A 16980-nucleotide genomic window follows, 5' to 3' on the forward strand; every position below is an offset into this window, starting at 1 on the left:
TTTTATTATTATTTTGGTATTTATTCGAGTCGTTACACCTTAGTGATGCACTGGCAATGTTTGATGAAATGTCTCAAATGCAACCTCTTCCTTCAATTGTGCATTTCACTAAATTGTTAGGGGCCATTGTGAGAATGAAACATTACATCACTGCTATCTCTTTGCTTAAGCAATTGGAGTCCTCTGGAATAGCTGAGCCAGATGCTTATACTCTAGCCATCTTGCTCAATTGTTACTGCCACATGAATCGTGTCGATTTGGCTTTCTCTGTTTTGGGAAGCACTTTGAAGCTTGGTTATGAAGTGAACAGCACAATGCTCACCACTTTGATGAGGGGACTCTGTAGGGAGGATAAAATAGGTCAGGTAGTAGAGTTGTTTAATGACATGGGGGCAAAAGGATTTCAACTTAATATAGTTACTTGCAGAACGATTATAGATGGTTTGTGCAAAACGGGGAGCACTAGCGCGGCTATTGAGTTGGTTAAGAAGATGGAAGAGAGAAATTGGGAAACCAGTGTCACCATTTATAGCATGATCATTGACGGTCTTTGTAAGGACAGATTGGTAGCTGAGGCCTTTAACTTCTTTTCGAAAATGATCCATAAAGGCATTTCGCCAAATGTTATTACTTACACCTCATTAATCCATGGCCTATGCAATTCAAACCAGTGGAAAGAGGCTACCAAATTGTTGAATGAAATGGTGAATGAAAAAATCAAACCGAATCTAGTAACTTTCAATATATTGGTGGATGCAATTTGTAAGGAAGGGAAGGTTGCAGAAGCAGTTGAAATAGTTGAAGTGATGATTCAAAGAGGTGTGGAGCCTAATACAGTCACTTACAGTGCACTGATGGACGGTTATCGTTTGCTAAGCAAATTTCATGAGGCAAAGAAGATATTTGATTCGATGGTTGGTAGGGGTTGTTCCCCTAGTATTCAAAGCTATAACATCTTGATTAATGGATATTGTAAGAAGCAAAGAATGGATGACGCTCTCAGAATTTTTCACAAAATTTCCCGGATGGGATTGGTTCCTAATACTGTTACTTACACCACTCTTATAGGTGGTTTCTGCCGTGCAGGAAAACCTCTAGTTGCGCAACAACTTTTAAATGAGATGCGAGCCTGTGGCCAACATCCTAATGTTATAACATACAGTACTTTGTTAGATGGATTGTGTAAGAACCAATGTCTGGCTGAGGCAATGACCTTGTTTAAAGACATGGAAGAAAGTGGACTGCATCCTAATATCGTGGTTAACAGCATCCTCATTGATGGTATTTGCAGAGCTGGAAGCATTAAAGATGCAAAGGAACTCTTTTATAGTCTTCCTTCCAAAAGGTTGCAACCTAATGTTCACACGTATAGTATTATGATCAATGGACTTTGTAAGGAAGGGTTGTTAACTGAAGCAAACATGTTGCTCAGGAAAATGGAAGGGAGTGGTTGCTCACCCAATGGTCGCACTTACAATATAATTGTGCAGGGATTTCTTCAAAACAATGAGACGTTAATGGCAATGCAACTTCTTCAAGAAATGGTTGAGAAGGGGTTCTCTCCCGATTCATGTATTGTGAGCCTTTTATTGGATTTATCAAATAATAGTGGATTAGATCAGTCAGTTTTGGAGATGCTCAATAAGTTTCTATGATCTCTATTGGGTTCTCTTATGTTAGGTGGAAGATTCATAGTTGTTGGCCTTGCAGTGTGCTGTATGTATGGCCTATTGATGCTTGTATCAGTGTCTTCTACATGTTTTGGGGGTGAAATTGTTGTTCCATGAGAAGTTCGAAGGAGGGACCCTGAGTTGGGTGATGTTGGGGAACTAAAGGAGAATGCTGGAGGGATTTGTATGTAACCGATTGACTAGATGGGATAAGGAAGGTGGCTAGGTGAATCTGAAGATAGCAAAGTTGCTGCTGAAGCAGATGGGAATGGTGTTTCAATGACCCCAAAGAGATACGAGTTTCCAAGCTTTGAAATTTACCAAAGACTGTGTGCTTATCATCTCTGCCTTTGTCTGTCAGGATGTTTCAAGAATGGTACCTCATCAACTTCATTTTCCCATTTTGTTTACACTTTGTACAATGAGGGTATGCTGTACTTACTTTTCCTCTTAATTGCTTGATGTTAATAGACTTATTCTCATTACCAACACTTTCGAATCCATCAAAGATTTTTGTTGCATCTTCACTTTCCTTCAAATTGTTCTGATTTACCCATTGCACTGACACAATATCTGATTCCAATCTCTTAGCTTGCAAAGGATTCCTCCTTTGGTCTGTAAGGTAGAGTGAGTTTCTGGAAGAGTTGATGCCTCCTTTGGTCTGTATCCAACCCTTATAACAATGACAATATTGAAAACATTCATCCGGTAAGTTTGTATTCAAATTTTATTAGTGAGGTTAAACTTTACCGTGTCAAAGAACCCTTACAACAATGACAATGTTGGAAACATATCATCGGTTAGTTTGTATTCGAATTTTATTTGTATTTTTAAAATTTTGATAAATTTTTAATATCTATATTAATTGTTTTGTTTTGTTTTCCTAGGAGTATGGTATGGCTATTGTGGATATTGTCTTCCAGTGTTATAAAACATGTTATTTGTGTATTGAGCTAATCTGTAGTTCTTCATGTACACAAAATTGAAGTGGTTGGGAAGCAGCACAAAGAAATACATTGACGTCCAAAATTAATGTTGGACAATCTCATTTATGTAAGGATAAAAATGATGATGATGATGGAAAATTTTAACATATTAGAAGCACTTGATTTGGATCTGGACAATCTTAATGATCTCCTAACTATGCTGATCGTGAAGAAGATTGGAAAATTATATATTAGAGTCAACAAATAAAAGTTCTCATGATAATATGTTAATATGAATGTTTTTTTTTTTTTTTTTTTTGCCTAATCAGAACAACACATATGTATGTATATTAAGAAGCAGAGGTGGATAAATCCTCTTGAAATACATCAAGAAGCCAACCTGGCCAATCTTGCCAATGCAAATCCATATTTTCCATAAAAGACATTCAATATCTTGAACAATGTATACTTTTGTCGTTTTTATGCTGAATTTTTAATGTTTTCAAATAAAAAAATCAGATTATATTCATTCATTTATAAACATGTATTTTTTCCTCACCGTATGTTACCAAGTATGATAAATCGACCATGTTAGCTAAACAACACATAAATATCATCAATAGTCTACAATTAGCAACAAATATAAATATCATCTGTACTAGTATATATCACAAGTTGGTTATTTTCAATTTCATTCACACATTCAAAATTCATATTGTTATGCATGTCGTGTTTATAGTATACTCAACGAGATTAGTAATCATGGATCTATTGTTGCAACCATTCCTGTTGGTGATTCACTCTCTTTATCCATTTCTTCAAGAGGAGTACATGAAGAAAGTAAGGGCATACCCTCACATTACATTACAAGCCTCACACATGTAGTAGAGAAAACCCATTTCCAATGCAGAGAGAAGATAAGGTTGAGGAGGTCTTTCATGTAAAGAATAAGCTGCTTACGAAAAAATAAGCTGCTGCATCATGTAAAGAATAACCTCCTGAGCAGACATTTGGATCCCTTGGTGTAGCCTATAGTTCCTCTCCCCCCATAAAGCCCAGATGGCAGCTGAGAATACCATCCTGCTCAAGTTGGACCTATGAGAATCAACACCAAATTCGTCAATACAGGCATTCCGTATCATTGTGCAACTGTATTGAGGTAATGACACTCTGAGCTTGGTGCATGTTGGAGCTCAGAAATCTAGTTGCCAAGACCCATTGTTAATAAATCAATCACATTCAGAGAGGCATTTCTGGGAAATTGGAATTGTCTCACACACCTGTGTCCAAATTTTTGTAGGAGAGTGCCACCATCACACTAAGTATCATTAAACAAGCTGATTGAATCACCAGAAGAGATTTTATAGGTAACATGCTTCTGCATTACCTCTCTGACAGAGACTAAGTGTTTCCAAGTTGTAGAGTGATATGATGAAGAAATGGCCAGCCAATAAGAAGACCCTCTGATGTACCTAGAGTAGAACCATGAGATCCAGATTTTATCTTTTCTGAGTAACAAGTCCCACACATGACAGCAGGAGAATGCCTTCTGAACATCACTAATCTTTCTGATGCCAAACCCACCTTCAGCCTTAGGTTTACATACCCTATCCCATTGCAGATAATGAGATCTTCTGACCAGATCCGTTCCACCCCACAAGAATCTTTTAACTTTCTTTTGAATGGAATGCAGTGTAGCAACAGGAAGATGAAACACTGAGCAGCAATAGGAGATTTTGAATGGAATGCAGTGTAGCAATAGGAAGATGAAACACTGAGCACCAATAGGAGATTGTGGGAGTTACCGCAGATTTGATGAGCTCACTTCTACCAGCTAAGGAGAGGTTTTTGTTGGTCAAAAGCATTTAGTCTGGAATCCACCTTATCGATTAGATCAGTGCAGTGAATTCTCTTCAATCCCACACAATGCAGAGATAGGCCAAGGTATTTAAGAGGAAAGACTCCTTGCCTGAACTGGAAGATGTTCAAAATACTCCTTTTTCTTCTAACACCCTTTGAGAAGAAGAGGGATATTTTTTCCTTGTTACCTGTAAGGCCTGAGGCAACTTGAAAAGCATCCAGCCTTTTGTGTGTTTGGAGCAGCTGAAAAAAATGCTTCAACATCCTGCACACATGTTACTCTAGATTTCTGAGCAACCAATATTTCTTCATTGGAAATAGCCAATTCCAAATTTTGTCTATATGTACCTTCAGTCACCAGGTCCATCATGGAATCTCACAACATTCCAATCACCACTGGCTAACCAACAACCATCCTCTCCTCCCAAAAGGTGAGGGTTCAAGTCCCAAGTGGGGGCAATGTGCACACGGGTGTTTGTTTGCTTTACGCCTTTACCTTGCTAAAACAAACAAAAAAAATTGCATTTTGAGCTCACTTTGAAACATGTTATTAGTGTCACTATAGAACTTGTTTCAGCTCTAAATTTATTAATAATTTATATTCAATTATTATTTTTCACTATTCAATTAATAATTTAAATCAAAATGTACCAATTCACCTACCATGCTTTCCCAAGAAATTTTAAGAAATGCAAAAATTAGACTCAATTGGCGGACATCTATATAAGAAGTATGAACTAATAAATTAAGTTAGTGATTACGGTTGTTTAATTACACCATAAAAAATATGAACTAATAAATTAAGTTAGTGATTACGGATGTTTAATTACACCATAAAAAATTTGAACTAACAAATTAAGTTAGTGACCTTCAAACTCAACTCTGTCCTACCATTAATGTAATGTCCATTGGCTGAATTTTGAATTAGATTGGATAATTGAATAGGGAACCTAAAATTCTTAAAATTGGAATAAGTTTGATAGTGATCTGGAAATCATGATAATTTGTATATGTAATGAATTGTGTCTACTTTAAAATTGTCCATTACCATCACTCTTTAACTAACTGAATAAGTTGATAGTATAATACTAATTCTAATGGTCAATTAATTTATATTTATGGTGTACTACCACCCAATTCAATTATTATTTTCTTTAAATTTTATTATTTTAATGATATTGACACTCCAGGTACTCAGACGTTCATCCTTTCTTTTAAAATGAAATTGTAAAAAAGTCCCCAAACTCACAATATATAGTTCTTTTTAAATGCTATTATTACCCAATTTTGTTTGAGGTACCAGAATTTACACCAAAAAAAAAATAAAAAAAAATAAAAAAATAAAAACACTAGGAACACCACGATTCATCGATCTAGTCATTTACGAAGAGAACGTGAGAGAGGGATGAAGGAACATGAGAGAGAAAAGAAAAAATAAAATTCAACAGAAGTGTTCAGAGATGATAATAATGGAATTAAAAAATATAATATTTTTTAAGAATTTTTGGTTTTGTAACTTGTGAAGAAAAGAAAATGGAGCCCTAGACTTGGAGCACAAATATTAGCGGCCTAAATAAAATTGCAATTCGAAAGGTATTAATGAAATTAAAAAATATAAACTTTTTAAAAAAATTTAGGTTTTGGAATTTTTTGTAATTTGATTCTAGGAGAAGAGAAAAGTAGAGTCCTAGGATATTTGGAGCGCCAATATTAGAGGCTAAATAAAATTAAAGAATGTCCGAAATTATTTTTGACTCGCTACTCCTTCTAAATTTCTAACAAATGAAGTTTTAGATGGAAAACAACAAAATAGCCAACCAGCTTCAGCCTTCAGGTGACTTGTTTTTACACACAAACACACACAGAGAGGATGAAAAGAAGTGTAATTGTCTCCACAAGTTTTAAATATGAAAAGAAATGAAAAGAAGTGCTTTCACTCTCCAGAAAGGTACAACTTCTCTATAAGTATTGTCTTTTTTTCTTCATTGATTATCCATTTGCTAACGACAATTTGAGGGCTTCATTTCATTCCCAAACTGATCAAGATCAAAACCCTCACGGTATGAGTAGTCGAAGTCGGTTTATGAAGTTTCTGAGAAATCAAACGGGAGTTGATTTCACTAACCTTGACGATGCACTGGCAGTGTTTGATGAAATGTCTCAAACGCGACCTCTTCCTTCAATTGTGCATTTCACTGGGCCCGTTTGAATTGCGATATATGTTATGGTTTGATATGATATGAAAATAATTGTTTTAGTATTGGTATGTTTTTAGTAGAAATCGAAACCATATTTAGTAACGACTGTTTTATTTTAATAATTGTATATCAAAAATATGAAAACGCGTTTGGTAATGTCATGCATTTTAAGGAATGTGAAAACAAAACACGTTTGGAAGTTTAGTTTTGTTATAAAAAATTCTGAATCAATAACAAGATACCTGTTTAGTAAAAACTGTTTTGTTTTTTGTTTTGAATAATTATATATATGAATACAATTATAAAGTTTATATGTATAATAGTCCATTTTTCTTTATGATTTGAGATAATTTGTTTAAAAATATATATATATTATCAAAACATTAAAAAGAGTTGGGAAAAAAATTATGAATAAATTTACATGTATAAATAAGATCATGTGGGATGTTTATGAGGCATATACATGAGAACCTACAACTAAACTACAAATCTAACTTTGTAATAATCTTTCAATGAGAGAGAGAGATCCTTGTAATTGAAACTAACATATATATTATATAAATTAATTATGAATGAGAGAGAGAGATCCTTGTAGTTGAAACTAACAAGAAGCAAAGCCAAAACGTTGATGTTCTTAAATTGGTCAAAGCTAAGGTTTGGTGGTCATACGTTGATGTTCTTGAATTGGTCAAAGTTAAGGTTTGGTGGTCATTGAAGCTTGTGAATTGGTTTACTTCTGAGATTAGTTTGAAATTTTCTGTAGGAGATCCTTGAAAGTGCTATATTTTTATTGTTAACTCATGAGACCATTTCCCCTTTTCTTGAGTATTTATTTTGATAACCAAACAACTTGCTAGAAAAAATTTTGCCATTCAAACAAGTACTTGAAAATATTTTGTAAGATTTTAATCAATCATAAATAACACACTAAACCACAAGTTTTTTTTGTACATCACAAACTTAATAAATTGTTGTTGCACCATTCACATATATACTTGCACATAGAGAGCAAGAATTTCCTTAAAAATAGTATGTGAGTACACACACACTTCATTATACTAACATAAAATGTACACACAACTGAAGATCACTAAAATTCATTCCATAAAATGCACACACACTTCTTTATACTTGCATAGGCCTCCATTTGATTAACTTAGAGATCACTAGCTTCCTGGAGTTGCAGAAACTGGAGAATAATTCCTATAAATCCCACTGGTGCCACTGCCCACAACTTATTGCCATGTCCTTCGATGTAGTGCCAGTTCTTCCAAGAGCATATATGGATTACATAGTACTGGGTTGACAATAGTTTATGATTCTGCAAAAAAGGATATAAGGAAGCATTAGGAAAAAAGAAAAAAATGAATTTACACTCCAAAGCAAGACATTACCTATAGTAGTAAAATATAAAGCACAGTTAGGTTTTCCCATGGAACGGCTGCATTATACTAAGCCTTGAAACAACAAAAATCCATTTCTAGTTTAAAAAATCAACCACATGCCTTTTTGGAATCAAAGTTTTTTTTTTTTTTCGAAAATCCAGCATGATTTCCCCTTAAAAATTGACATTTACAAAATTTCTCCTAACACAATAAACACAATGGACACCGCCCACAAAATTAATTCAACAAGGGACACCGCCCACAAAATTCATTCAATCAATTCAATAAGGACACCGTCCACAAAATTAATCAAAATTAATTCAACAAGGGCCCAAGGGGCACTGCTCACAAAATTCATTCAATCAATTCAATAAGGGACACCGCCCGCAAAATTAATCCACAAATCCAAGTAAAATTGCCCCTTCTCCATCTATATCTAACCTTTTTTCAGGCTAAGTTGCAAATTTGGAGTACAAATGACCTCATGCAAAACCAAACATGTGAATAACATTAGAGAAAAACAAAATAACACGTGATAAATTGAATTAGACCAAATCAAATCATATAATTCAATAGCGCTATCATTTGCTTATAAAGAATTTCTTAACACTTTTGAATTATTTTTTTCACATAAAAAGAGTTCATGAATCTATAATAATTCATACAACACATGAAAATTAATTCCAAAAACAAATAGTACATTTTAGTTCAATTCATACTCACATGAATAATCAAATATTATCTAATTGATTCATCTATATCTATACTATTCTAAAAGTGTGTAAGAATTTCTTAACACTTTTAATCTTTCCTAAGCTGACACTTAATGAAAGCCAATGATGTTATGCTAGATAGTCATCTCTTGTCCCAATGACATGGTCCAACATTAAATATGTGTGTGTGAGAGAGAGAGAGAGAGAGAGAGAGAGATATGCTGTCCTCATATTCATATGTGGTTAGGGTATAATTCAGCTAAAAGAAATTTTATCTAGTATTGGACATTCCATGTGATACATACCATCATGTTTTAATAGAGGACAGTTCAAGTCTGTAATAAACCATGTTAATCACGCATTAAGAGATATTACATCAAATGATGATGAAGGAGCAGTTTCTATATACAAGGAATTTGAATTTTGATCAGATATAAAATTTAATTTTAAATTAATTATTCAAAATTAATTCATATATCACATAATCTATCTATTTCATAAGTGATAAGAATCCTTCAAATTCAAATTCAAAATTCATTACACGAACCATCCTCTGGTCTGTCCCTTTAATGTATCATAAATATTAAATAGGGCTTATTGGATGCAATAACACACACACACACACAAACACACACACATATATATAAATGTTGTAGCTCATAAATTTACTAGGTAACACTATAAATTTAGATGTCACATGAATAAATCTCCATAATCTTAAATTTCTTTCAAAAACTTCAATGTGGCTTAAAATAAAATCTATGTTGTACAAATATATATACACACACACAGGCGCTTAAAAAAGACTATCAAAATCAAGATAAATACATTGGAAGCAGCATTATTGGTTGTTAAAATGTCCTTTTAACAAATTTAAAAGAAATACACATGAATACTTAAATCGACATAACTTTAAACTTTTTTTTCAGAAAATTACATAACCTTAAACTTGTTTCAAACACTTCAATATGACTTAAATATATATATATATATACACACACACACGATTAAAACCTGATAACGATTGCATTTCAAAATCAAGATAAAAATGGATTTGGCATCATTATTGGTTGTTAGGATGTCCCTTTTACAATTTGAAAAGCAATTGGAGCATAGAATTGAATTATGAGAATGCAACAATATCTATTCAACATTGATTCCTTATCTATCAAAATATATAATTTGAAACTTAAGAAACGACATTTGTGGTCTATCCATACATGCATTGTACTACATTTGGTTTGAATGATACTTTATAAATTTTCATAAGTTGCTGAAATAGGCTTTACTTTTTAGCTATAAAATTAAAATCCAGTTATGAAATTATGCACTCCCATTTCTATATACATGGAATTATGGAACTATAGTTATTCATCATTTTAAAGAATCTGGATTTTGCTACTGTATATATATAGAGAGAGAGAGAAAGAGGGAAAGAGCACCTGAAAGAGCGTCGATCTGTGGTTGCGAAGAACTCTAGGGTTTCAGATTCGGGTCACACAAATACATAACAGAGAGAGGATTGAGCTGAAAACCAAGTACGGAAGGATTGATCGATCTGTAGCCTAGCAACGACCTGTGCGAAGACCTGCGCGAAGTTGTAAGGAAAAGGAAGAAGAATCGTATATGTTATCGCCTCCAAGGACCTGCGCGAAGAGAGAGAAAATGAGAGAGGGTTCAGATATGTATAATGTAACGAGAGAGGGTTGAGATTGAAACCAAATACTGGAGGATTGATAGATTTGAAGCTACGAAGGTGTAAGGAAAAGGATGTCGAATACTTGTCACCCATGAAATTGCCTCCAAAGGAGCTGCGCGATGAGAGAGAAAATGACGATGAAAAATGGCAGGTTTTCTGATATGCGATTTTTTTTTTATTTGATATCACCGCTAAAGTTAAATGAGGGTTGATATGGTTTTGGTTTGGGTTGATATGGCCGCTATAGTATACCATATCACCCAATATCAACAATTCTTTGATATGGGGCTTGGCCCAAATCTCATAATGTTTTTACACTGTTCAATACCACATCAGCCCACTCCAAATATGATATTGGCCAAAAAATGAAATCAAAACATGAAAACAATAATAGATATGGGCCTCCAAACAGACCCTAAATTGTTAGTGGCCATTGTGAGAATGAAACATTACACCACTGCGATTTCTTTGCTTAAGCAAATGGAGTCCTCAGGAATAGCTGAGCCAGACGCTTATACTATGTGCATCCAGTGACGGAGCCAGGATTTCAAGTGAGGAGGCACACTGCCAAAAAAAAAAAAAATAGTATGGATATATATATATATATGTGTATATATAACAACTATAAAATTCAAAAAGATAAAGAAGAAGAAAATTATTAAAATATAAGAGGAAAGAAAAATGAAAGAACGTTAATAGAAAATAGTTAAAAAGTTTCAATTGAAAAAGAAAATTTTGACTTTTTCTCCTAGGGTTAATTTGGTTAGCGTGAATTAGCGAGAAAGGAAAAGAAACAGAAAATTTTTAAGATTTTTAGCCGTTTGATTAGCGTCAAAAGGAAAGTTTTCAGGAAAGTAATATTCCCGCAACTGCTTGATTTTCCTCAAAATGTTTCCTCTATAAAACACTATATCATTATATATTAATTTCCTCTTATACCTTTGTGTAAAATGTTTCTTTTTGATTCTTCATACTCACAAAAGGAGAGTTTTTTTTACCCAAATTAATACTCCTAAATTAATTAGAACTCTTTTATTCTTGAAATTAAAATTTTTCGCTACACTTACAAAACAAAGTAAACTAATCTAATAGCAGAGTCCTAATATAAAATGAAAACTTCCAAAGAAAAAAAAAAAAAAAAACTATATAAAGACACATACATATCTAGACATATATATTTATTTATAAATCCAATTATATATATTATTTTATCACTATTTTTATTATTATAAAATTCATAAGGGCAATTTAATTGTATATATTATTTTACTAATATTATTATTATTTAATTGTACATATATATTATTATTTTACTATTAAATTCATAAGGGTAATTTTGACATATAAAATCATTTTCCTTTCATTCTCTTAATATCCAAACTAATTAAACAACATTTTCTCACAAGTTTCTTCAAAAAAATTCTTGCTAACCAAATGTATAATAAAAAACTAATTTTCTTTTCTTTCACTTCACTTTCCTTTCTTTTACTTTCCACCATCAATTTCTATCTAACCAAACGGACCCCTAAGGAAATTTAAGGAATGTGAGAGTAAAAGAGAAAATAAAGAAAAAATAAGAATATAATTTTAGGAACTACAAATTTGAGGGGAGCACTATATAAATTTTTTCATATATATGGAATTTTTTTTTTAAATCACCACATATGTTATAGGTTACTGGCCAACTCGTGCCCCCCCCCCCCCAGGCCTTTATTGGCTCCGTCCATGTGTGCATCTTGACGAATTGTTACTGTTAACACCCAAATTTGACCCACATTCATATACAAGTTATTTTTTGCATTTTTGGGACCAACAACAATGAAAGGGTGACCTTTTAGTTTTATTTTGGTGAAACTCCCTATCATATTGAAACACCCATATGTTACGTAGCTATCAAATGATGATATTACAAGAATTGGGTAAAGTTGAAAAGTGAGCTTTTAGTTTGACCAATATTAATATGCAATGTAAGGAAAATCCAAAATCTTAGGCAACACACTTTCATAGTTTCCTTATCTAAGTGTGAATAATGAGCAACGTGATGACATGGCACACATCAAGCAATGGTAACATGGTTGGTGCTTTGGAGAGAAATTCACTATAAATATCCAACCAAGACTATAAGTAAGAGGGCCCCCCCAAAGAAAAAACCAACATTATGCTTCTATTTCTTATCTCCTTTAGGCCATTGGCCTTTTTTATTTTCTCTTAGCAATAGTTCATAGTGTAGTTTTATAACTCATCTTCTATTTAGTTCATCAGCTTTCATGTAAACTTATCGTAGTCGTTGTCTTACTCTTTAGTATTAGTTGATTATCAATGTTTCCACTTTTATTTCCCATGCTCTAGTTTCTGTTACATTCTAGTTTGTACTTTGTATTTTCATTAGATACTAATGAAATATCACTTTGTTTTAACAACAAGATGTATTCGTTCAATTTGTCACCATTATTTTCTCCTTCATTTTACTCTTCGCATCATCTTCATCAACCATTTGAGGAAATTTTAAGTCCTTGTTACCAAGGCAATGCTAACCCAATATGAGGTGTTTCCCCGCCTCCTCACAGTCGCCTAACCAATTTTCAGGACTAATCCAACATGGGGAATATGGTTCGGCTCATACCCTGAGTTCGGGTCAAGGACTCTAGCACGCCCGCACTTCTCAAGAGCCGAAAATTGTGCAAACAGTTACTGCCATTGAATTGGGTCGATTTGGGTTTCTCTGTTTTGGCTCGATCTTTGAAGCTTGGTTATGAAGTGGACTATACAATGCTCACCACTTTGATGAGGGGACTTTGTAGAGAGGATAAAATAGGTCAGGGAGTAAAGTTGTTTAATGACATGGGGGCAAAAGGATTTCAACCTCATACAGTTACTTGCGGAAAGATTATAGATGGTTTGTGCAAAACGGGGAACACTAGAGTGGCTATTGAGTTGGTTAATAAGATGGAAGAGAGAAATTGGGTAGCTGATGTTTTTCATTATAGTATGATCATTGACAGTCTTTGAAAGGATAGACTGGTAGCTGAGGCTTTTGACTTTTTACAAATGATACATAATGGCATTTCGCCAGATGTTATCACTTACAACAACTTAATCCTTTGCCTATGCAATTCAAACCAGTGGAAAGAGGCTACAAGATTATTGAATGAAATGGTGAACCAAAAAATCAAACCGAATGTAAGAACCTTCACTATATTGGTGAATGCACTTTGTAAGGTGTTGATAGCTATCTTGAGGTTTGCTATTGTTTGCTATTGTTTGCTATTATTGATAGCTATCCTAAAGTTTGCTCTTTTAATGACACAAAAGGGATGTACTATCTATCTTCTGGGGGCAATCTTAAAAGTACTATGGCCAACAATGCTTCATTATAATTGTACTAACAGCTTTATTCTTCTCAAGCTAAAGAATAAGCAAATTCTGGTATACCTGCAAAGTGGCATGATCAGGGGCATTTATGTAACTTCACAGTGATCCTCAAAGGTGTTATGGTGTGCACAACATTTTGGAAGAAGGCTTTGTTCTCTAAAGAATACACATCACAATAGAATCAGGTTTTTAAGGGTTGTCTTTTATATGCTTGACATGTGTAGTGTAAAAGGGGTTTTTGGTAATTTTGTAAAGAGGCTACCAGGTATGGGCACGTGGAGTGTTGTGGTCCTTATGAGAGAGTGTATTGATAGCTACATAGTGTGTGAGTGTAATATTGCAGCTGGTGTATTTACATATATATATTTGAGGACTAACAATGCTGTCAGCTGCAAGCCAAAAGGTGAGTTGGCAAGGGTATAAAGGTATTGTCACCTCTACAATGTCAGATTTGCTCTCCTCATGGATTGGAGGTCCTCAGCTCAATCCTATTCATTGATTTTAGGGCTGCATCATCATTGGTTTGAATATAAAAATCAATGCTACAGCTGCAGCTAGGTTTAAGGCCTGAAAATTCATTCTCTATACAAAAAAGAGGTTGTTCTTGAGAAAAACATGAAGAAGTGCTAAATGTTTATTTTTTAGCAGTGATTTATCTATGTAAGCTAAGTATAAATCTCAGAAAATACTGTGTGTGAAAAAACTCTTGAAGATTTGCTGAGAATTGAGTGTTGCTAAGGTTTAAAGGGCTGTCAAAGGCTGTTTTGGAGGGTCAAGTCTGGTTCTAAAAGCTAGTGAAGTTAAGTGAAGGTTGAAGCATGCTCAATACTCCTATTTACATCTGCTAAAGCCAGGTATTAACTCAAATACACATAACTGCAGAATAAGTTACTTCAGAGCCTGTTATTTGAGTATTTTATGGTGTAATAGCTGCTGTGGTGATGTGTTGATTTGTCTAATTGAGGACCTTGAAGCTAACTACTGAGCATGATTTAATTGATAGTCTGAAGCTATTAAAGTAGGATTCAACTCAGGAAATTGGCTGTTTTGAGTATTGACCTTAAAAACCAATCCTCACTAGGGTTTTAACCTTGTTGACTGAGATTTGAGAACTGATAAACAGACATCATGTTTCTATCACTGAAATCTTCATTTGAACATGAATATAAAGCGTAAACAAGAGTGTAAGAAGCTGAACAAGTCCTGAGCAAATTCAAAATTCCAGGTTTACCCTTAAAATTGTGGTGGTGTTGTTTTCAGCCTAAAATAGTCTGCTGTGTATTGTAATCTCCTAAATTGTGTACTAATCTGTTGTAACTTGCTTTGTTCTTGAATCTAATGTGTTGATCAAGTATAAAGTAAAGTTTGGGAGCAAATATTGCTGAGGTTTGAACTGAACAGAGGAGCTACATTGGTTGAGTATTGTGTTGCTGACAGATGAATCTCATTTACAAAATATAAACTGTTTTAAGGATGACATTGTTCTATCTTGCTTTGATTATTGTGTACATCATTTGAGCAAGTGTGTTCTGAGTTTATAAAGCTGTGAAGACAGAAAAAGGGGCCCTTAGTGGAGATATTCTGTAAGTTGACTGAAATACCCTCAGAATTGAATGAAGATTTTAATTGAGCTGAATTGTTGAAGGAACTTGCTATTCATTGTCCAATTCTTATTTGAGCAAGTTTTTTGAGCTAAACCAAGACTGTGGGAACCTAGTGTGATTATCAGTTGAAGCTGCATTGTGAATTGACAGTTGTATCCTTCAAGTGCAGAGAAGAGTTTACTAGAGTTTCTCATTGAACGTACTTAAAGCTGTGTATCAATCTTATCTTGTGGTGCAGTTGTAATATGTTGTAATTGGTGTATTGACACCTCTGGTAAATGGTTGTGGGGCTTTGATACCTCACCCCATTGTTGATTAAACTGTTAAGAGCTTTGGTGTCCAAGCTAGGTTGCCTAGGACATGGGGAGTGCATGTGTGCACATTGGTGAGCTAGTGTGTGAGTATTGGTTGTGAAACTAGTGTCTTGACTGGTACAAGGTGTGTACGGAGAGTGAGACAGTTGAGTGTGTAACAAAGTACTTGCAGCTAGTGGATTTTTTATTGGCAGAGGCCAAGAACCAAGGTTTTCCCTATTGAGAGGGTTTCCTTGTAAATCTTGTGTTGTGGCGTGCTTATGTTGTTCTTGTTCTCTTGAATATGTTTTGATTTTTAAGTCTGCTTGAAAAACAGAGAGAATTTACTTAGACCAATTCACCCCCTCCCCCTCTTGGTCTAACATAAGGAAGGGAAGCTTGAAGAAGCAGTAGAAATAGTTGAATTGATGATTCAAAGAGGTGAGCAGCCTGATGTAGTCACTTACAATTCATTGATGGACGGTTATTGTTTGCAAAGCAAATTTCATGAGGCAAAGAAGATATTTGATTTGATGTTTGGTAGGGGTTGTTCCCCTAGTATTCATAGCTATACCATTTTAATTTATGGATATTGTACGAAGCAAAGAATGGATGATGCTCTTAGATTTTTTCACGAAATTTCTCGGATGGGATTGGTTCCTAATAATGTTACTTACACTACTCTTATAGGTGGTTTCTACCGTGCAGGAAAACCTGTAGTTGCGTAACAACTTTTGAATGAGATGCGAACCCATGGCCAACATCCTAATTTTATAACATTTCGTACTTTGTTAGATGGATTGTGTAAGAACCAATGTCTGGCCGAGGCAATGAACTTGTTTCAAGACATTGAAGAATGTGGACTGCATCCTGATATTATGGTTTACAACATCCTCATTGATGGTATGTGCAGAGCTGGATGCATTAAAGATGCAAGGGAACTCTTTTATAGTCTTCCTTCCAAAAGGTTTCAACCTAATGTTTCCATATATAGTATTATGATCAATGGATCAGGAAGGGTTGTTAAGCGAAGCAAACATGTTGTTTAAGAAAATACAAGGGAATGGTTGGTCACCAGATGGTTGCACTTACAATATAATTGTGCAAGGATTTCTTCGAAACAATGAGACGTTAATGGCAATGCAACTTCTTCAAGAAATGGTTGAGAAGGGGTTTTGTGCCGATTCAGGTACTGCGAGCCTTTTGTTGGATTTATCAAATAATAGTGGATTGGATCAGTCAGTTTTGGAGATGCTCAAT

The 16980-nt window shown here is 34.2% G+C and overlaps 1 protein-coding gene and 1 long non-coding RNA gene across 2 annotated transcripts; one reads left to right on the forward strand and one right to left on the reverse strand.

Moving 5' to 3' along the window:
* The first annotated feature begins 56 nt into the window (after positions 1 to 56).
* LOC132270481 (putative pentatricopeptide repeat-containing protein At1g12700, mitochondrial) lies at positions 57 to 16448 on the forward strand. Its single transcript, XM_059771663.1, has 5 exons — positions 57 to 1572; positions 1681 to 1716; positions 13525 to 13690; positions 14048 to 14226; positions 16411 to 16448. Exons 1-5 carry the CDS (start codon positions 57 to 59, stop codon positions 16446 to 16448), a joined length of 1935 nt encoding a protein of 644 aa, XP_059627646.1.
* On the reverse strand, positions 7536 to 10655 carry LOC132268147 (uncharacterized). Its single transcript, XR_009469238.1, has 3 exons — positions 10472 to 10655; positions 10195 to 10398; positions 7536 to 7975 (listed from the first exon to the last, which is right to left on the reverse strand). It is a non-coding gene; the product is annotated as an uncharacterized LOC132268147 (long non-coding RNA).
* Positions 16449 to 16980: the final 532 nt, after the last annotated feature.

This window comes from Cornus florida, unplaced genomic scaffold (genome assembly GCF_030987335.1).
Source record: "Cornus florida cultivar Cherokee Brave unplaced genomic scaffold, ASM3098733v1 CherokeeBrave_3.0.0_Hap2_Chr08, whole genome shotgun sequence".
Taxonomy (NCBI): Eukaryota; Viridiplantae; Streptophyta; class Magnoliopsida; order Cornales; family Cornaceae; genus Cornus; species Cornus florida.